This window comes from Artibeus jamaicensis, unplaced genomic scaffold (genome assembly GCF_021234435.1).
Source record: "Artibeus jamaicensis isolate MK-2021 breed Jamaican fruit bat unplaced genomic scaffold, CSHL_Jam_final contig_354, whole genome shotgun sequence".
Classification (NCBI taxonomy): domain Eukaryota; kingdom Metazoa; phylum Chordata; class Mammalia; order Chiroptera; family Phyllostomidae; genus Artibeus; species Artibeus jamaicensis.
The window spans coordinates 26,510,564-26,532,835 of NW_026521803.1; the positions used below are offsets into that span (position 1 = coordinate 26,510,564).

General features: G+C 45.1%; 1 protein-coding gene across 4 annotated transcripts in view; it reads left to right on the forward strand.

The window, feature by feature from the left end:
- The window catches only part of SETBP1 (SET binding protein 1), a 348,007-nt gene that overhangs the window by 310,379 nt on the left and 15,356 nt on the right, over positions 1–22,272 (forward strand). For all 4 annotated transcript variants that reach the window (XM_053664235.1, XM_053664238.1, XM_053664236.1 and 1 more), the window contains one exon: positions 10,274–10,444. In XM_053664235.1, the coding sequence (XP_053520210.1) occupies positions 10,274–10,444 (171 nt within the window). The remainder of the gene's footprint in view (positions 1–10,273; positions 10,445–22,272) is intronic.

The following is a 22,272-nucleotide window of genomic DNA, read 5'->3' on the forward strand; positions in this document are numbered from 1 at the left end:
AGTCCCCACCAGGGGTTGGTTCTTTATCCCTACTGTCCACTTTTCCAAATTCACTGTCACTCTTCTCTGGGTGACCAAGAGGTCTCCTCAGAGGCCCTAACGACTAATATACCCCCCTTTTATCCTAAATTATATTATCAGTCTTGTGGCGTGTGATGGCACATTGTCTGTGAGCTGTATTTGTGCACCACATGATACTTGGAACCAACACAGGCAGTAGCCAAACTGAACTTACCTGGAACTACTCTTGGGTCTGGCAAGGGTGGAATGTCCTTAGAGGATGATTGATTTATAAAAAAAAAAAAAAAAAGTGCACCGCATCCCATTTCTTGAACGGAGGCTTGCATAACCAACCAAGTAGAAAGAAGTGTTGAGATGAGATGCATTTAACCTCATTAGTTTCAGTAGGACTGGCTCTCCCCAATCCATCAGAGTTGAGCTACATTAGTGAAACTCAACCATTTCCAAATCTCATTTACATAATGGATGAGATGTGAAATGAGCCCCATGCAAGGGGAGCCGCCCGAAGGCACTAAAGTTTATCACAATATGTAAGAGTTCTTTTAGATCATTGCATTAAATTTCCACTAACAAGATAACAAATTAATTGTCTGTGTTACTGTGCGAGCCCAAAGTCTGTTGAGTGGAGAGTATCAGTGAGGAAGGCAGCTGGATTTTCACGCACTGTGGGCGAGGAGGGTGCTCAGAGGGGTGTGGTGGATGCTACGCTGAGTTTCTTCTGCCCCTTTAAGAAATCCCAGGCACCTCTGTAATCTGATGGTGGACTTCGGCTTTATTAGTGAGGTAAGCGAGGATGAGTAAATCAACTGTATCAGACAAGCCTCAGGACATCTAGAAATTGATCATTCTGCCGAAATAAGCACTCCGTGTTTATTAGCTGGGAGTTCATCACTATCACTACTCCTCATCCTATTCCTAAGAGATTTCAAAGCCATCATCATGGTATTAGCTCGTCTGACTGAACTACTAGAGATAAAGATTAGGAGATCTATCTAATGACGGGTCTGAGTTTCTGTGGTTCTTTTTTCTTCCATTGCAAAGAGGAGCTCCTTTCTAGCACACACTCTGTGTCTGTATGTGGATGCCGTCACCCAGGTACAACGTGCTTGCATTCCACACTCAAACAGTGGAACGAAGTAGTTGGTTTGAAGAAAGGACACCCACTAAAAAGCTCTTAAAATAATGCAGCTTTCCCATACATAAAGAAATGACTAGGGAACAGGGGCACAGACAAATGCGAAGTTGACTCCTCTAGGGGACACAAGGTGCCATACGGTGGGTGATATTGCACTGAGAAGAATAATGAAATTCCGTAACCGTATTTATAATTCCAACACCCATACACAAATGTGTCCGTGAGAGATGAGTATGTATTGGACTGATCTATCACAAACCAGCAGGTACGCATTTATCTATTTCTACATGTATTTATAGGCACACATACACTTAAGCTCCTGATATCAAGCTCTTTTCTCAATGTGGCTTCTAAATAAGCAGTAATCAAAATGCAAATAAGGTGACCCAGTTAGCATCCCGATCTGTATTGCCATGCAGATGTTCTCTGTGACTCTGTGCTCTAAAGGTAAAAAGGGGAAGACACTACAAAAGATGCTTCTATTAAGCAGCATTGACTACTGAGCCCTTCTTACTGGAGAGAATCTAGGAAAGACTCTTCCAGAGTTAATGGACTTAGAGCCTAGATCCGATCTCTAATTTTGGGCTTGGTCTGTTTTCAAGCTGCCTTATGAATGTAGAATAATAACTATGCACCAGGAGGGCAAGAAGACTGGGTCTGTGAAGTCTCAGAATGTAACTCTTGTAGCACAAAAGCAACACGCTGGCCTGGACCGTCCCAGAATAAGGCCAGGGTCAGAGTCATGGTCCTGCCGTCACCCCACGTGACACCAGGCAAAGCAAGTTTTAAAGCCCTTTCGGGGGCTCTGCTGCCCAAGAATAAATGGACTAACACCAAGCTGCCTTGATACTACTTTACTGAAGCTCCTTTGTATTCCTCTATTGATGAAAGCTGTAACATGCTTTAGGTTTATTTCAGCGGCAAATTCTTAAATTACTTGTGAGCCAAGGACGTCACGAGAGCACACTTGGCGCACGGTACTATTAAATTGGTTTTAATTACACATATGCATTGTTTCTTCCCTTGTCAATGCCTTTTGAAAACCCCTTTGTTACGTTTTTCAGAGAACAGGTCCCACTATTGTCTCTGCTCTCCTTTTTAAGCACAAGAGCAGTTACATCAGCATTGTACTGGGTTCTGTCTGCCCTTCCTGCTTCCGAGATGAGTGAGCACGAGCATTTGTGTGTAGGAATTCACTTGGGCAGGTAAGGGCTCTGACGTGAGCTTTCAAGTATCTGTGAACCTGCAACTGTGTTTAAAACGTGTTCTGTGTGTAGAGGTGTGTGCCCTTTCTTTTTTCCTAAGAACAGGTTCTGATGTCTGAGATGCAAAAAGATTAAAAACCTCTTACTCAGTGTGTCTCCTCTGTGTGGTTTTGATATCTGATGAATTTCCATTCTGGATGATATCATTGGGTAGGTCTAGAAAACACCTTTCATCTGGCATCAGCTTTTGAGTAGAGGATCAGGAGAGACTTATTTCTGCACCATTAGAATTGACTGCTTCTTTAATACAAATCCCCGTGAAGTTCCAATGGGCAGAAATATTATTGTGTCCTCTCGGCCCATTTCTGCAGTCCTGAATTAGGAGGTAAGACCTAATAAGGTAAGCTAGTGCCTTTTCTGAATGTAGAAAGCTTAAAATCAGAATGGTAGAGCTGGAGTCAATTCTGACTAGGAGAAAACAGAATCTCACAGAGATCTCAAGTCCTGTGCAAGTTTATTCAGTACGTGTGGGGCGGATCCTGCAAGAACTCACCATCTCAGAACTCCAGTCTTTAACTTCCACATTAACAAATTATTTGTCTTTGATGCAACTGACTGACTCTAAGTGTTCACTGAACAGTTTGTGTCAGCCGTATGCTAGAAAGCTGTAAGAAAAGAATGTAAAGTCTCTGCTTGCTAAAGAATTTAAATCATGTAGGGGACACGCATGACTTCAACATACTAAATAAGATTAAAATGAGACAATTAGTACTAAGACAATATAGTGCTGAGAAATAATAATAGTCAACACAATCGAGTTCTTACTATATCTAGGCAACATACTTAGTGCTTTTGTGTTAGTTTTGTATTGCTACTGTAACAAATTTCTACAAACTGGTGTAGCTTAAACAACACCAATGTATCATTTTACAATATAGGAGGTCAGAAGTTCAAAATGGTGCTCAGGGAGCTGAAATCAAAGTCTCAACAGGGCTGCATTCCTTTCTGGAAACTACGGAAAGAATTCATTTTCCTGCCTTTTTCATCTTCTAGAGGCCATCTGCATTAACTCCTATCTCCTGCTCCATCTTCAAAGCCCGCAGCAAAGCAACTCTCTTATCCCACTTCCGTCACCACGTCTCTCTCTGACTCCTCTCTTCTGCCTCCTTTCACTTTCACAGACCCTTTTGATTACATTTTGACCATCTGTTAATGAAGGATGCTCTAGCTATGGTAAGGTCAGCTGACTGGCACCATCCATTCTGTTTGCAACCTTAATTCTCCCTTGTCATGTTACAGAACATATTCACAAGCTATAGTGATGAGGTTAGATTGTAGATATCTTGGGCAGGGGAGGTGGAGACATTATGTTCTATCATACTAGATAAACTCCCCGAATCCTTACAACAGCCTCATTTAACAGATGAGTAAACTGAGGCACAGAAAGCTGAATAACTTGCCCAAAATCACACAGCCAGTAAAGCATATGTAGTCTTAATCCAGAGAATATATTCTTCACCTCCCTTTATATGGTAATGAAAAAGGAGTTTCAGAATAGAGGAGCATGTGTGGACTGAATGGTTAGGGCAGCTTCCCCCGAAGCTTTGGGCCTGGAACAATAAGTGTGTTCCATTTATCTGTTCATCCATCCGACACTTTCAAATATCTTGTATCTATCAAGCCAAGTGTTGGGAAGTCAGAAGAAAACCAGACATGGTTCCTGACCTCTGGAATCTTGCCATTGCCTAGAAAAACTGGCAGAGATGTGCACAGGTAATTGCACGACAAGAAGTAAGTCCTATTGCAGAGGTCTGTCCAAGGTGATAAGGCTTGTGGGAGGGAGTGGACATGTGTCAACTCTCCTTGACAACTAGATATGTGTTTAATTTTTCCCAACTGCCTTTTCAAGCATATCTCCCAGTATTTGGTTTTTAGGACTCGTCCCAGGTACTGTTGCCTCATTTGCACAAAGAAGATCCCAGCCCTGGCAGGTCCTCCCTCCACTTCTAGCTGTTGAACCCTACCCATTGGGCAAGACTGGGGCTCCTGCACCTGCATCTGTCTTCCAGAGTATGTGGCTGGTCCCATTCAGAGTGGGTTCATGTTCCCCATGCCTAATAAGGCCTGCTACTTACAGGCTCTTAATGACTGTTGCGTGAATAAGCACAAGACCACTTCAGATCCCAGTGAGATCTCATTTTGTTCCGAATCTGTGGAGGACTCGTCTGGGCTCCTGCCTACTTAGTTTATCAGCTTTGCATTTCTTCTCATCCTAGTTTCCACTTCTAAACCTTCTCTGCGAAGACAGAGATCACATCTTCCAAGATTTACTAGTCAGCACTCAAATAGTTATTGATTTTAAGTGATTGATTTTAGACCCACTGAATAGTATTTTACTTATGAGTGACCTTGCCTGAATTTTATCTCTCAAGGTCCTAGAATGTAGTAAAATTTGCTGGACACAAAATACATGCTGATAGGGCCACCCGCTGTGGTCCAGCAGGTCGTTCACTGTCACTGGTGCCTGGCTCAGAGGGATGGTGGGGCTTAAACCTGGTCTGGCTCCTCTCTTCAAACCGTGAGTGACAGGGATACATATAGCACAGAGGACGTCACATCTTTTTCTCCTTTTCACAAAGGTGCCCTCTCTTTGCTACAAGCTGTGTCCTTGGTTTCCCAAAGATACGACATAAGTAGCAAAGGCCCTGCCTTCTGACGATTAAAAAAGCACTTTATGATCTTTCAGTGCACTTAAAACAAGCAGCAGCTACATTCTGTTACACAGAGATTATTAGAATGTAATTCTTAGAAAAGAGGGATTTCAACTGTTTTGATTGACGCCATGTTCCTGGTATGGTAGATGTTCAAAAAATACTTGTTGAATTAAGGAATAAGATGCTGCCATGAAAATAACACTTTTATTGATTTTGGCACAGTAAAAATATTATTTCTCAGATCCTAGGGGCTCCTGTCAGCTTGATTCTGCCATGAGTGACACTCATTTGCAAACAAGAAAAAAGAGCAGTACAAAAGTCTGAAAAGACAACCAGTATATGAGAAAGGAAATTATTACCAAGTTTTCAGGAGCCATTTTCTCTTGTGAAAAATAAGTTATGTACTGCTTTACCCAGAAGTCAATGTGTTACAGTAAAGGAAAGAATATCAAGTCCAGCAGCATCGATTTCAGCACCATTTCTGCACATGACACATGAGCTTGGTCCTCCGTGCCTCAGTTTCCTCATTTTTGAATTCTGGCTTTCACAGTCTGCCTCTCGTTATCCACATGGACGTTGCAAGGGGCAAATAGCATAATCTGTGTCCAAGTTCTTTGCAAGATAAAAAGCCACTGACTGCCCAATAAAGCATGACTCCCAGTCCACGCTGAACCCTGCAGTCTGCCATGTGAAGGGGCAGGGAGGTGACTGCAGGGACCAGTCGTCCATTGATGTCAGCTGTTCCCAGGATGCCTGCCTAGCCTTTGCCACCAAGAGACACCTGCATTTGCATATCTTACAATTAAAAATTAAGTAAGGAGGTGTTCAGCAAGCCTATATGAATCACATACTATTTTTTCAGATGCATTGGTTTCTGCAGTGGATGTTGCAGATCAGTCACAGATGATCCTGGGTAGTGATCCCCATCAACCCCTATATTTTAAAGAAACTAGAAGATGAGGACCCGACTAGTCCTTACCACTCCTTAGGAGCTGTGCAATTGTATAGAAGTTATACCACCTCTCTGAACCTCCACTTTCTCATCCAGAAAAGGGGGGTAAATAGTAGCTATTCCACAAAGGATTTTTTTAATTGTTTGTTTGTTTGTTTTCCCCGTAGAGAAAATGAGATAAAGTAGGTAACTAGCTTTATAATCACTCTAAGGTAAGGCTGGTTTTTATTATCCAAGGTCACAGAGCTTATTAAAGGGATCCTGGGAAAGCTAGCCCCTGTGGAGCCTGCTTTTCCTCCCTGACCCCTGTGACCTTGAGCAACCTGGAGAAGAGGTAATTGAACAGCAACTACCACTTTGGAAGAAACAGAATCAAAATATCGAAGCTATTGACTCACCCTGAAGGCAGTAAACAGTGCTTTGGTTTCTGACCTTTTCGCATCCTGGGGCAGTCAATAACCTGGCCGCTGGATGCGGTGCCTGCCACTGATTCTGATTTGGGAGTACTTTAACCTTGAACTGAGCTCCAAGTAACCAAGGCAACAGGAAGTCCGCTTCGGCGTTGGAGGAGCAGGAATCCATAAATCAAATCCCTAATGCAAACATGGTGTGCAGGTAGAGGTTTGAGGGGATAAGTGGTCTATGAGAAATTAGCTTTGAAAATGAGTGACTGGCCGTCTGTAGGCTCCAGCAGTTTCAAAGACTTCGAAAACACTGTATCAATAGAGGTCAACAGGTTATAACAGAATGTTTTCATATAGGTTTGACTTTTTTTATTTCCTCTTGGCTCTGTCTTTAATTATGAACAGATGTTGGATCCACGGAGTTATTAGCATTGTTATTTCCTCCTTTAACAATGTGCTGGCCTGCAAATAAGCAAGCTGCCGTACAGTTTGTCCTGTGCTGGGGTTTAGGGAGGCTCTGAGCACATCTACCAAGTGCATGCTCCGTAAAGCCCGGGTCTGAATTTGACGCAGCGATGCCTTCCCAGATGAAGGGCTTGTGATCCTGAGAACCTAGTTCTGAACTGTTTCACATTCGCCTGGTCATTTGGGGACCTCTCCATGGATGGTCAGCTGCTGCCTGGAATGAAGGGGAGCAAAGGCCTCCAGGGGGCAGCCAGCCTGATGCTGTCTCCCAAGAAGTCACCCGTTCCAGTCTCCCGAGACCCCTGCTCTCAGGCAGACTTTGTGGGTTACAAGTGCTGTTAGGCTAGTCTTTGTTTAAAACGTACCCAGTATTCTCGCCCTTGTATACCGTATTTCTTGGAATGTTTCCATAACCCTTTCAAAACCCAATCATGTCTGCGAAAATGTCAGGGCTTTTTTTTTTCCTCTCAATTTGTTTTCAAATTCATTGGAGGGCAGCTAGCACACAGTACTCTAATAGAAAACCCTAAATTATCTAGGGTTTTCAAGACAGCTAAACAGTGACAATGTGAATTATAGAGTGTTTTAAGCGTCATTTTATTACTTTTAACGTATTCTGTAACGTAAACACTTGAGTAGCAAAGTATGCCCAATAGAGGTATGATCGGATCAACTTTAATGAAATGATGTGGACTGAGACTAATTTGGACTGTGAGCATTTGCATGAAAATGGGTACAACGAAAACGACTTGAAATCAGCTTGTTCCCAAGTGAGGGTTAAATATCCACCTGCGAATCCCGTTTATGGCTCACTCTCTGAGCATGTCGTAATTTGAGCAAAGAATTACGTGCCCAGCCTGTGTCCACAGGTACAAAGTTGACATATTAGTGAGTTTTTCCAAAGGAGCTGTTACCCAGGAGCCCTCTGACAGCTTACAGTTGCAGGTGCGTGCTGTGGGAAGTGCGCCTGCAGCCACTCGCTGGGACCCACATGGCGTGGCCTGCACAGTGTCAAAGTGGGGGGTTCTCGTCCGACTCGGGCCCGTTGTGCCCGCTTCAAATTTGTTAGCAGCCAACGGTTCCAGCCATCAATCTGCCCCAATCCGCCCCAATCCCCACGCTCCCGCAGAGGCCTCCAGATCTTTTCCGCAGTATGTTTATTTCTCAGAGGAACAAGAGTGTTTGTTAAACATGTTCGTGGTTGTAAATATATTAACAATAAAACAGGCTAAGGAGTAAAATAACGCCCCCCTTCTTCACCAAGCGTCCCTGTGCTTTCCTTGCTCAGAATAACCACCGTTAACTGTTTAGATGTGTCTCCTCACAGATAATTTTGTGTATACTTTACATTATTTATAGGTGTGTCCTCGCCTCTCCCTGGCACACCTGCATATGTTAAAAGCAGGCGTTCTACACACATATGCTGCTCTTTCCAATTCCCGGATGGTGTGTGCCTTGCAATATTTCTATCATAGAATTTTATGTATGTGTACGTTCACTGTCAAAATGCTATGAACTATAAAATTAAAAAAAAAAGGCCTAAATGGTATTGTTATTCTCAGCAACTGAAGCAGGAGGTTCGGAGACCAGGAAGGAGAGTCAGAGGAAGGGAGTGGATGGGGAGTGAAAATCTCTGCGTGGATTTTCCTCCTAAGGTGCCTGGAAAGGGGCCTTTTCCGGGCATGGTGCTAGGGCTTGCTTCCGCATCCTCCGAGAGAAGCATGTCGTTGGCGGGCTGAGGTCGAGGACAGATGTCAAAAGATGGACGGGCAGAATGAGGTGATCCCTCAGTGGAGCCTCTGGCTACTTGGAAACGTCCAGCTCTGACATTAAGCTCTGTATCAGTTTAGTCGGTTCTCTCTCTTAACCTCTCAGAAATCTATTGCCCTCATCTGTAACATTAAGAAAACTGTCACCTCCACACTACCTGCTTCACAGGGCTGTCATTGGGCCCAAGTAAGCTGATCTCACTGTGGTGGGAAGATAATGTTACTCTGGGAGGCAACTGTATTACTCAGGTTGGCTGGGGGAGGGGACAAAAAAGGTCAAGGTCTACTGCGACAGAGCCCCACGGGTTGTCGTTGCAGCTGGGGGCGCGTGCCTGCCAACAAGAAAGTCTGGAGAGATAACTATCCGACGTGCATTCAGAACCCCCGTGCTTCTGGACTTACACTTGCCTGAGTTGGAGAGGCACTTTTTTGCAGCTGGGGATGTGGAAGGTGCTCAGAAATCCTTGGTCATGTCAGGGAAGAAAACAGACACTTTACTGGCCGGTTTCAGTTGGGGCTGAGGAAGCAGCGGGTCACAATAGTGATCGTCATACCAATAGGAGTAGTAACGATGGGAAGTGCTCACATAGCAGGGTGGTGGGCCAGACACTTGGTCTAAGCAGTTTGTGTAGATTGACTCCAGGATGCTCCCAGTCACCCCTCTGAGAGTGTTCCGTCCTCTTTGGACAGTCAAGGAAGCTTAAAGCTTGGAGAAGTTAAGTAACTTGCTCCTGATCACACAGCTGGAAAGTACAAAAGCCTGGATCCGAGCCCAGGAAGCGAGGTTCCAGAACAGCTCCTTCCGATTTGTCATATAGTAAATCTCCAGGCCCTTCCAGAGGCACCTCACGAGAGCCTTCCCAGGCCTTTCAGCGTCATAAAGATGTGACTTATGTTGCTCGTTACAACCAGACACTCAAAGGCTCCCAAGTCAGTTCTCACTTGGCCCAGTGACTGTCATTCCACTCCAGTCCCCACAATGCATCTTCGGCCTCCAGCAGGCTGCCTCTCACCTGGACCATCTTCATTTCTCCATCTGTGACCCCATATGCGTCTCCCTGTTCTTTGCTGCTCTAGCATGAACTCTGGAATGCCGCTCCTTCCGTTTTCCCACCCGAACCCCCGCCTCCTTAGAACTCCCCAAGCACCTATGACACATTAGCCTGCCTGCACTCATTGCCCAACTTTCTCTTCTCATTGAGTCTTGTCCCCCCAGCTGGAGAGAGGAGTCACCTCAGGAGGGTGGGATCCACTCCTCGTCGTGCTGCACACAGCACACGGCACATCCCCCGGAGAGACGGGCTTTTTAATCCTCAGAAAGCAAAGCGTGCCCGATGGGGGATTATGCTGCTTCCTTAGGCCTGTGCCCCGACCCCACTTCCAGGCAGCCAACCTGGAATGAGTCCCCACTGACCTCAGCCACAAAGCCAAAACCAGTCATGCTGCTAATTTTTTTTTCTTTGAACATTCTAACATGTTGTTCCTGTACCAGAAGGAGGTCAGATCATTTGACAATTTCCTCAGATCACTTTCAGCTTTTATGTTGTCTGTCTTCCTGCTCCTTCAAAGTAACTACAGGCTTTGGGATTCTTTCTTTCTTTTTTTTAGGGATGGCAAGTCCCCACTTAAAAGTGGACCAGACAGCAGCGCATAGTAAGAATGAGGGCTCCGCATCCACCGTGATGACCAGGAAGAAGCCAGCTGTGGTCGACGGCGTTGCGATCCCACCCACCCCGGTGTTGTCTCTCCTTGCTGCATCGGCAGCGACCTCGGATGCAGGTGAGCACTTTTCAGACGCTTGAGTTCACCCCAGTGAAGGTGGGCATGGAGCGGACCTCCGGGGAGTGTGCTGTTTGTCGGATACAGGTAAGAGCCCTCTGTTTAGCAAACCTCCCATAGACACGAAGCATCTACAAATCATAGGCACAAGCTGTTTCAGCACTCGGTCTGCTTGAAACCCGGACGCAAAGTCTTCTGGAAGAAGCGATCCCGTCCATTCTAACACATGTCCAGTAGCAGCAACTGAACGATAACAGTATCAGTTACTCTTTGTCCAGCTTCAGGAATGACGCACCTCTGCATCCAGGGCCTTGTATACATTATCTCATGTAACTCATTAAAAAGAAAACAGACTGTGAAACACATACATGTGTCTTCATTTCAGAGCAGAGAGCTAAGAGTGAGGAGCTTTCCCCAGGAACCTGTGGAGAGTCAGGATCCCAACCCAGGTCCCAGGACCTCTGCATTTTATAGTCTCGCTGACTCCCGGGCTTGAGAGGCCGTGATCGGGGTCTCCAGAGCCCTTGATTCATTCTGCCCTCATGCTGTCACGAGTCCCTCAGTAGTCACCAGACCCTTCCTGGGCGTTGACAAAATATGAATTCCTTACTCGGACACCCCAGGTGCTCTGCCTTCCTCTACTGCCCCCATAATCTCTCACCCATTGCTGTACCAGCCCGCACGCTACCACACGCATCCCAACTACCGGAAGGTAGGCCTTGGAGTTGGCTTAATTCCTGCCTTTGAGGACAGGCTTACTCAATTTCTATTTATATCCCACAGATCTTGAAGGCCCTGGCCCCCCAGTCACACCTCCTTTGAATGCCAGTGGCCTCCAGTGTCTCCACCATGCGTTCACCACCCACTCAGAGGCTCCATAAGAATTGTCTTCTCCTTGGCCTCTTTCCCTCACAATGGAGTTGTACTTACCTAGGAGGTAGAACCCAGGATTTAGGTGCTTGCCATCCTCGTGGCACACAGAATGATGGCCTTCATCACAAACACTTGTTGAATTAATACATTGGTCAATGTCAAGCATATTGCAACATGCCTATTATGATTAGAAGCCCAAGAAGAGACTGATTGTTGATATTCACTCCAAACTCATCCTCTAATTCAGCAGGTTGCTTGTTTTCAAGTAAAAAACTCAACTAGTCCCTATACCTACCTCCTTCATAGAAATTATCGGCAATTAGAAAATGAGTCTAATAGATAGAACAGAAAAAATATGTGGAAGGACACTGCCTAAAGTGAGCTCAGCAAAATGTCAGTAGGAGTTTTGTGGTAAAAGATGTTTTCACAGTTACATGGCCGTAGGGAAGGCGGTGTTACACCTGATTTCTTCTACAGAGCTGTTCAGGGCCTCTGGTTGCCCAGAGTTCATTTTGAAGTTTCAGGAGGGAGAGACAGAATTTCAGGATTTGACAGTCTTATCTGACCACAAACCCCATTTCTTGGGAAATAGCGTCTCCATGGAGATGGTGGTCTCTCCAGCCATTTGGGAAATCGCACAGGATCATCTCTCAACTATGATCCTAAATCTTCACACTTTTCACACGCTAGATGTGAAATGAAGAGTTTTTGGTGGAAATGTCAGGCAAATAATGCCAGCAAAGAAAAGGTCCGAGGAGGACAAGTCCCAGAGGAGTGGGGAACAAGCCGCCCCTGAGACGCGGTGGATCAGCAGCCCCTTGTGGGCGGGAGGGCAGGTGGGCAGACGGAACAGTGGGGCGGGGCCCGGCACGTGGGAGCTGGTGTCGTGCCTGGAAATCAGGGGAGGCATCGCTCAGCTGGGGCCAAGGATTCGGCCTCCGTCTGCACCACCCACCCAGAAAATTGCTTACTCGACCTTGTCAGTTAAGCTCTGGAGACTTCTCTTTACGGATTTAGAAATGAGCCTGATGTTGCCACCTTTGCTTGCCAAGCACAGATATTTCCCAGGGGCAAAGGACAGGTCAGTGGTCCCCCCCTTCCCCCTCCCTGAGCCCTTTCTGTTCAATGTGACAGAAAGCATTCTTGGGAGCCCAACCTTCCACAGACTCGCCTCCTCCATTTGCACTCAGTGATTTACCAACATGCACATGGGCATAGAGACAGGTGGGCGTTAAAGCTTTAAACCTGCCCGTCTGGAGATCAGAGCTGAGATGAAGCTCCCCTGTCTCAGAACACAGGGATGGGCTGTTTATTTCGGGCAGTGCTAAGTGGAGACCCTCATGAGAAGTTCACAGATTTGGTCCATTTCTGGGTTTCAGGCCACTGAGTGGAATTTTTTTGGTTGTGGGTAGGGGACCAGGAACAAGCCAGGCGCTGGAGGCCAGACCTTTCTGAGACTCTGCTCCCCACAGACACCACTTCTCACAAACCAGAGAGGGTTTGTGAGGGTCCCACTCTCTGAACCTCTGCAGTCGGCAGCTGCATGAGATCATGCAGTTGGGCTGGAACCGGATTTCTTGATTTACCGCCTGGTTTCCAGTGGAGTCTCACTTCTGTCATAAGCCCAACGTCAGCAAAGCCAGGTTGCTTTCTCCCTAACTAAGGATTCCTGCTTCTTTCAGTGAACAGTGAGTGGAACCCGTAATTTCATGGGGTGAACAGCCTTAACAATGTCAAGCTCACAGCAAACAGGTGATAGCACATTGTTTCTCGGTTTGATTTCATTCAATTGGATGCTCGTGCATTAGTCGTATACATTTCTGAGGAGACAACTCACGTGTTTTTTGGCTTTTTAGAGTCCCCCTACTCATCTTTCACTATAAGCAAGCTAATTTAGAATTACTTCTGGCTGGATATAGAAATGAACATATTTTCAACAGGTCTTTACTTCTACAGAATGGTTTTAAAGGCCCAGATAAGTGCAAAGGGAAATAAAGGAAAGATCAGTAAAACTAAGTGGTTTATAGAGCAAAAGTAACTTAAGAAATCATTGCTGAAGTTAAAGTTACTGACATAATAGGATTAATTAGAAATTTCTTTCATTTAAAAATAACGGATGTTAAAGTTTTGGGTGCACTGCTGACACCTAATAGGGGCTCAGGGCATCGTCGCTGAGCGAAGTGAATGGTGGTGAGTCGGCAGCTGCGTGCTGGTCACGGCACCCAAGTGGTGGGGGCCTCTGAGAAAGGCCTGCTCAACCCTGGAACTGATAACAGTCCAATGGAAACATTTGACAGGCAGGAAGTAGGCTGCTGGCAAATACTTGCCAAATCATAACTCAGGCTCTGGTCCCGCCAGCACTTTTTCAAACAGGTGATCTTTGAGAAAAGAAAGAAAAGGGGCATTTCCCCTTTTATTTTATAAACATTATAATGTAGGAGAAATGAAGGTGGGTCAGAGGTTTAAAAATAGGTCTTTTCTAGCTCGTGTGTGTGTGCGCGCGCGTGCACACGCACGTGCATGTGTTCATGTTTTGTTTAAGGCAAGTTTTTCGCTTCTCAGAGTCCGGGAGGCATGCTGATTATGAAGTTATTGATTCGGAGGAGGAGGGAGAAGAGGAGTTGAGGAGAGGGCGGCCAGACTGAGAACATGTCAGTCTGTGAGCTACTGGGAGGAAGGGTTGGCAGTGGCCACCAGTGGTCTCAAGCAGGTCAGCCTTTGTGATCAAATTGTTCAATAGCTATTGATCAGCCACAGTCCCCTGGCACAGGGAAGGAGGCCTGATTCAAGGGAGCAGGGCATCATTATTGTGAGTAATTAGGACTAATGCAGTAAAAGCTCCAATAAAGTTTATTCAAAGTGCTGCATAATTTGAAATAATTTCTGTTGCACAGTCCCAATCATAATTCACTAACTGTGTTGGATAATGAGATAAGCCTGAATGGGTCAGGCTGATTTTCTTGAGCTACCTGTTGAACTAACTTTTCAGGGAGGTCATGCCACGTGTAGAGAGCTCGTGATTTTCCTAATGAAACATGCCCCCACCTGTGTACTTTAGATGAGACTATATTATTAAGTAGATTAGCATTTTACAGGCACTCAGTAGAAATACCAAGGAAATAAACTCTGTGGTTCTGTACCTGATGGAAAAACAAGTAGATGTATGTCCCTCCCCCACACACACAAACTAATAGTCTCACATCTTAAATCCCAGGAGAAAAAAACGACATGTATCAGGGTTGCGATCACCAAATCTCAACTGCTCGAGGTATAGCCCAGTTTGAGATAACAGAGGGAAGGGGAGTGAATGGGGCTCTTGGTTCGTATCTGCTTTGCATCAAGGCTAATCCGTTATTCTCTCAGACTGTAAGATCTGCCTTATTTAAAACTGCCAGAGCCTATGAGTAAGTGAAACTATTTAATTTCACAAGTCTATTAAATCTTTAGACATTTTGCTTCTGAAAGCAGAGACTATATTAGGTAAACCATTTCATTGTTAACCAAACTATCCACCCAGTCAGAACTGACTGATGTCTATAATCAAGATGCAAAATTTTAAACTTGAAAAATTACTTTTACAAATAAAAGAATTGATTCTTAATTCTAATGGAATCAGAATGAAATCCAGTAGCATAGTAGCTGAAGCAAAATGACTGTGAAAATTGCTTCTAACTCCCGAATGTGCAAATGTCTGATTTTTTTCTCATAACCAACTGCCATTTATGGAGAGTCCCAGAATAACGAAATAATATCCTGGTGCAAAAAAGCAAGAAACAGGAATTTAAGAACTGTAAAGTTATTTATTTCACTTGCTTTTCATCCTATGTGCAAACATGAAGTGAAACTCCTAACCAAAATAATAGGTCACTTTGGCCAAAAGTCTGGTCTTCCAAAAGAACCAAAACAGAGCACGTAATTGTTCCAGTTAACAGGACTTGGAGCATCCAGGGCCCACAAGTACACAAATTGAAGAAGTCTCCAAATTGTAAAATAAACTCCTGCAAGCCCAGACTAATCATTTAAAATATACAGTAGGAAGCCCTAGAAAAACCTAGAGAAAATAAAGCTTTATTTTAGGAACAAATCATTCATTCACGTGGTCTGAAAAGTGCTGCTAATGGACCCCTGTGGAAGCAGTGCAGAATGAGCTGAGCCCCTGGAGACTGCGGGGGATGCGAGGCTCCTGGAAGGACCCCCACCCCCGTCTCTGAGCCCTGAGCAGACCCAGCGGGCTTGGAAGCTTCTGTGCTTCCCTAAAACCCCCGTCACAACAAGGGCTTTCTGAAAAACCTCCAAAATATGTTTTAACTTTGCCCGGAAAGGATGGAATAAGCTCTTTTTGATTTAACCTGGGCATCTGGGAGCAGCATAGCCGTTCCCGTGACCAAGGCTGTAAACATTCAGAGAAGCACCAGAACTCTCCAGAATCTGGCTTTCTGCCTTCTGCTCCTACCCCGTCTCCTGGGAAATGTCCACCAGCACCACACTTCTTTGGAATCTTCGCAGTCAGACTGTAATTTTCAAAAACAATAAATTCACGTCAAAGATCCACACAACTCTTTGATGAGCAAACCAACGTGGTGATAAGCTGGTCCAAAGAAGAACTGGAGGGACGGGGCATTATGGGAATGTGGACACTGGAGAAGGACCATTAAGCAACATCACTCAGTTGATGTCCTATTGGGGGATAAACCCATAAACTCTGGGGTTATCTTTTCTACTGGACAGAAATCATATGTATCTTTTCTGGGTAAAAAGCTGCAAGTTATCATATTAGTAGGCACAATCTGGGCCTTTTAATCAGTAGTGGGTAGCAAATCCAAAAAAGGTGTATTTCCCTAGATAATAATCACTGGGCAGACCCATAAAATTCCACCTTTTTCTAAATCTTGGCTCATTTTTTCCTTAACAACACACACAGGCCACGCAATGCTCTACTCAAATGCATGTCCTCTTGCTTCAAATGGCCTGTGTTGAAATCTCAGGGCTGCTGTTACCAGCTGAGCGATCTCAGACCTCAGTGGAAATGGGGGAAAGCACACCACCTAGTACAGAGGGCTGTTGGGAGCAACAAGGCATCTTGGCAGCGTACCTGGCACATCACGTCGGAAGAGTTCAGCAAATGAGTGACGTTGTTGCTATTAGTATTGTTATTGCTATTCTGGCTTTCCATCCTGGAATGTTTCTCTCTCCCTCACCCGCCCCTCAGGCCATCTGGATGGCTAATTCATGATTATTCTTTAAGACTCAGCATCGGTGCCTTCAACTCTAAGAAGCATTCCCTTTATAACCACTTGGAGAACCATCCTGTGGCCAATTTGGATATCACATTCCTGTACCCATGGCCCCCTGTAAGCCCATGAATCATTGATTTCCACATTTAACAGTCTCTGTGCTCATGCCTGCATCCCACGCTGGACTGACCACTCCCCTATGGCCAGTACCTAGCACTGAGGTGGACAAACAATAAATAAGCATTGAATATTAATCCAAGTATGTTGAACAAGGGTTTCCTATACAAAACCACCTGGTACATGAAAAAGCATACTCTAGTATTATATTTTTTAGAGTTGAGAAGCAACAATGGGCCTTTATTTTTTTATATCAACTCCCAAAATAGCAAACCACCCGGAGAATGTTCAGCATGGAGAGCAACCTGAGAGGGACTGGTGGGGCCTCCAGAATTCTTTGTTTGGTAACGGCAGACCAGCTCCTGGCCAATCCACCAGGATATCCTGGGGGGAGATTTAGGTCAAGTTCAAGAGTTGGCCTATATGGTATGATATGTGCAGTACATGAGTATGTGTTTATTCTCGTGTCTCTCTCCCCATGAAAATTCTAAGGGATTTTCAGGATGCACCGCTCGGTGGAAAGCTAGACAAGGGCTGTGTTTTAACTGTCCTATATATGGTGGTCTTGTGGCCTAAATACTGGCTTCCAAGGGCAGGGACCACCTCTTATATAGGTGTTTGTCTCATTCAGTGAGAGCTCAGTATCACATAAATCCCCAGAACCCTGGGTTACCTGGGATGATAATAAGAGAAAGAAAAGGCAGGAGCATCACCCTCAAACAACATATAATCACGTTTGGGTGTCCGGAACCTCGCACAGCGTCGCGTGCCTAGTTGAAACTTAATACACGTGTCTGGACCTGATTTAACTAAATTTTTTTCCTCTCCAGAGCCAAGATTTTAGAGAAGACAAAAGGTTTAATGACAGGTTTGAAAGTCTGTGTCAGTGAGAAGTTTAACTCAATTTATCTTCTCAAAACGCTTCCTACAGATTACGCTCGCAACCTCCTCTTGCCACAGTCAGACCCTCTTAAAAATAGAGTAATGATAATAATACATTTTATCTTCTTCCCAGTGATAGTATCACTCACACCTCCACTGAAGCCCAGTGGGGGGTTTGGCTCTGAGGCCCTGGCGCAGGGGGAGTCAGGTGCGATTATTGTAATGAGGGCTCCATGCCGCTGGGCGAAATGCAGGGAAGAAAACCTCCCATACGTGAAGCGATTTCTATTAAGATACTCATTTTATATCCAGTATTCTTTGTAAAAGGGAAAGAATGAAAGCCTCGTCCAGGGGCAGATTTTATGCAGCCAGGAACGAAAGGGCTGAAATACTTTATGATCGGCTTTGAGATAGCGCTGTGCCTGCCTCATTCACTGGCCCTCTCCAGTTCCCGAAGTCTAATTAGATTGTTGGTTTAATGGTGGCAAGATAATTTAGTGGCAATGAAAAGCAAGTGTGTTAATGAGAAGGGGGAAGGGGAGGACGGTGCTTCACGTTTCCTGTAATTAGTGGAGAGTTTTTGAAAAAACTTCTTGGTTCCAGTGAAGTTGGCATACTGAGCCCAGCTGTTGAGAAGTGGGGCAAGGTCTTTCCTGCTCATTGCTGCGGAAATGGCCTCAGGCAACGTGGGAGAACTGTGTAATGACTGTCGTTAAGAATGATCTTGAGTGGTCCGGGCAGGCAGGAGTCAGTCGGAAAGAGAGGCAAGAGAGAAACAGGGACGGAGAGAAAGGGGGCAGTGCGAGAGAATAGAGTAAGGACTGTAGACCGATGTGACAAAGAGACAGCACTCACCCGTAGGCACTCTCCACTCTACCCTGGGAGCCCCTGGAATGCTACCAGAATACCCTCCCAGGGGGTCTCCTTCTCCGGCCGCTTAAACTGGCATCGACCAGACTGGAAGGGACCTCTGCCATCTCCTTCCTGTTGCCGATGAGGAAATTGAGCCCAGAAAGTAGAAATGAATTAGAAAGTGTTACCTGACCAGGAATTAGGTAACCTGGGCCCCTCCTGGCCACCACACAAAGGCAGAGTGGAACCTGGGTTTGGAATTCAAAGACCAGGGTTACTGTGGCCTGCAGGAGTCACTAATGCATTCCCTCAGGCGAGTCGCTGGTTCTGCCTGAGACTTCGAGTCTGTTTCCTCACCAGGGAAATGGGAAGAATAATGTCTGCCTTTGAAGCAGCAGTGAGGGAGAAATGAAGTAGCAGATCAGAACACCAGTGACATTCAGAACGATACATCACTTTTATGACCCGTGTTCTGTAATGATTTAATCATGTTAAATCATAATTTAGTCATGTTGTGACTCAGCTCGTAACACCCATTAATTATTGTGAGAAGTTTTGTCCTCACTTCACCCTCCAAAAACCCTTATCTTCGGGCACAAAGTCCCCCTTCCTGTCAGGGCATTGGCTGCCATATGAAGCTCACCTTACGGGAACGTCTATAAATCTTTGTTATAAAACGCCAAATGTTTTCAAGCACCTGTCACGTTGATACCTGGAAGTATAAGACTAGACCTACCCCATGGCAACTTCCACACTATTTGGGAAGACCTGACTCCAAAACCTGAGATGACCGAATAATATTTGATAAAAAAGCATATCGACTAATCTCAGGAACTAACAGCTCTAATTTAGCAATGGACAAGTCATGGATTCCCAGCTGAGGGGAACGAAGGGAGTTCGGAAGATGGTAGATGATTTGGAAGAAGAAGAGCTCAGGCGGCCTCCTGAGGGTGAATGGCATTCACTGCCCAGACAGAGCAGGAGGGACACATGTAGGACATGTTCGAGTTAGGCATGTGCATGCAGGTAACAGATGAGGCTGGAAGAGAGGTTGGCGTCAGAACGTGGCCCGCCCCCCCCCGAAATCTTCGAGCGAGGCGTGGTGACCATTCTGAAGGGCGGTGGCAGCAAAATGGCAGCTGTGGGCCGAGAACGGTCACAGTCGTATTTTGATTGGCCTACAGGGGGTTATACATTTCTTACAAAATTAACTAGCAGCTTGAAAGCATTAGAAGATTTATATAATAATCAACATTTTTGGTGTTTTGAAACCCAGACTCTCTGACAACTTGGGGCTGAGATTTCTACCTGCCAGCAGTTGACTGATCCAGAATAACATTTATCCATTAGATGGGCCATATTCTCCTGAAGTTTCCCAGGTCCTCCCCCGTCTCCCCCACCTTCCTTTATAATCCAGACCAAATTCACTCATCATGTGGGCCGTCTGGCTCCCTATAGGAAACCATGAAAGGAATTTGAACCAGAAAAAGTAACAAAATCCATGCAATCTGCAGGAACACATAATCTAGCAGAAGTAACAAGGATAATCTGTATTAACATCTTGTTGTGTTTAATTATGGAATTTGGGGGTTGGAAGAGCCCTTTGAGATTGTGAAATCAAACGGAATTTGGCACTCCAAGGCGGTCAACAGTGGAAGACTAACAGGGAAACCCAGACCTCGCTTCTTACCCAGCTCCCTGGCTTCTTCGCCTCCTTAAAGAAATATGGTGTGAAACTGGCTTTGAAATAGGGGGGGAGCCTCTGCTTGAACCCTTGAGTGTATGACCTCTAAAATGTGTGCCCTTGGGAAAATTAGGTAATCTCTGAGGTCTCAGTTTTCACCTCTGTACCACAGTGCTAATGGTGTCCGCGTGTGGTTGATAATTCAATGAGGAAATATGTGAAATACCACAGACCACACTGTAGATTCTCCAAAAGCATTCAGGTCTTCTTTCCCTGGGCTTCACGTGAAAGGAGGAACAGTGCATTTCACTGACCTTGTACCGAGTATGGTGTGAAGCAGGGAATGGGTGTTACTAAAATAATCAGTGAGTAAATGAATGGTGGAAAATGCCTTGCACCTCCCCTAGCAAAGAATGAAAGTCCTTTTTCTCCCCTCTCCCCTTACTTGTCCTAAAGTGTGATATCTGTTGTCTGAGGTGTTTGTAACTCACTCCGCAAGGTCGTGTTGTAAGGTCTGCTTTTGAAAGGGGCACAAGGAGAAGGGCACGGCTGCCCTCCCTGCTCCCCGAGTCTCTCACCTATGGAGGAGCCTTCTTCTCGAGGAACCGTTTTATGTTTTCTTAACTCCTCTTTAAACTAAGAGAGACCAGATAGTTTTCATACAACATGAAGAAATATCCGTTTGTGCTACCAACGGACAGGTTGAAAAGACAGGGCGAATGTCCTAATGGAGGGGATTGCAGCTTCCATGATCTCAGCCATGTCTGAACACCCTGTGTGGCCTGGACCCGGGGCTTGCCCCATAAAGATGACAGAGCTCAGAACAAGAGAGAGTGAGCCCGACATTAGCTTTAAATTCAGCAGGGGATCCGGGCCAGCCTCAAGCGGGTTCCTGGGTCGCCGCAGCTTCAGTGCTCAGAAACGCTCCACTAAGGGACTTCCGTGCCCTCCAAAACCTGAAGGTATTCTGAGAGGATTTTTCTTCGTTTGAGTCCAGTTTAGTTAGTGCCCAAATAAAAGCCATAATCCTGGTCTTTGTCTCGTGCGAGTTGCCAGAGTTAAGTGATTTGGGCTTACATATGGAAAGTTCATTCTGCTGTGTAATTAATGGGAAGCAGACTTTGGGAAGCTGATGATCCAGGCCCTTATTTATATGAGAGCATATGTCTGTGTTTTGTTTATGACTCACTCTCTTACTCCACGAATTGTAACTTGGGTTTGTTTATGCTAACTTTTCCTAGAATCCAAGCCACATGGCATATGAGCCAATAATTTATGGTCTCTAAAAGGCAAAGATGATGAATGAGCTTTTTCCTCATAAATTGTCAAATCTTAAATTGAGGAAGGAGTATTTGCTGCCTTGAGCTTGTCCAAGCTTATATTGGGGCGGGGTGGGGAGGGCAGGGGGGAAGGAAAGCAATAACTTAAAAAGAAAAAAACTACTAGTATAGTGCTCAGAACTTGAAAGTGTAGATATTTGCCAAGAGAGCATGTGAACACTTCCTCACAATAAACCATTATAATTCTGACCCAAATGTTCAGCAGTGAAAATATCCATATCTATCAATCTCTCTCTCTCTCTCTATATATATATATATATATATATAATTTTTGGTGTTATATAATTAATATATAATATATACTGTTTTGCAGGGTACCCATGGTTTTAAGCAATCTGTGGGCTTAAATGCTCAAGCTGGTTTGCATAATGAAACTTAATAAGTTCCAAAGTTGTGTTTATCATAGAAGTGCCACTTTTCCTGCAGAGAGTAGCAGGGACAGTGTCTATATTTCACAGGACTCCCATGCTTTGGCCATAGCTGATGTACTCGGGACAGTGAATGGGGCTCTGAGGAAAGGAGGGAACAGCTGAAATGTGCGAGGACCTGATGAACTATACTGTGATCTGGGTTCCCTTCAATAAATCCTTTCATGTTTCATGCACAGACTTTACAAAGTAGATGTGAAGTCTGGGTGTAGGTCAAGTCACACAGATCAGTTTCAGTTCAAGCCAGTCATCTGATTTCTGTGCTGGTCACGAGGGGTGGGGACACCGTGCCTGGCACAAAGAGGGGTTCAATCAGTATTTTTTCCAAGGATGAGTGGGAGTGATCAAGACATGGTGCTTGCCCCTAAAGAAAACACAATTTAACTGGAGGGATCAATGTAGAGTAATCCTATCACCT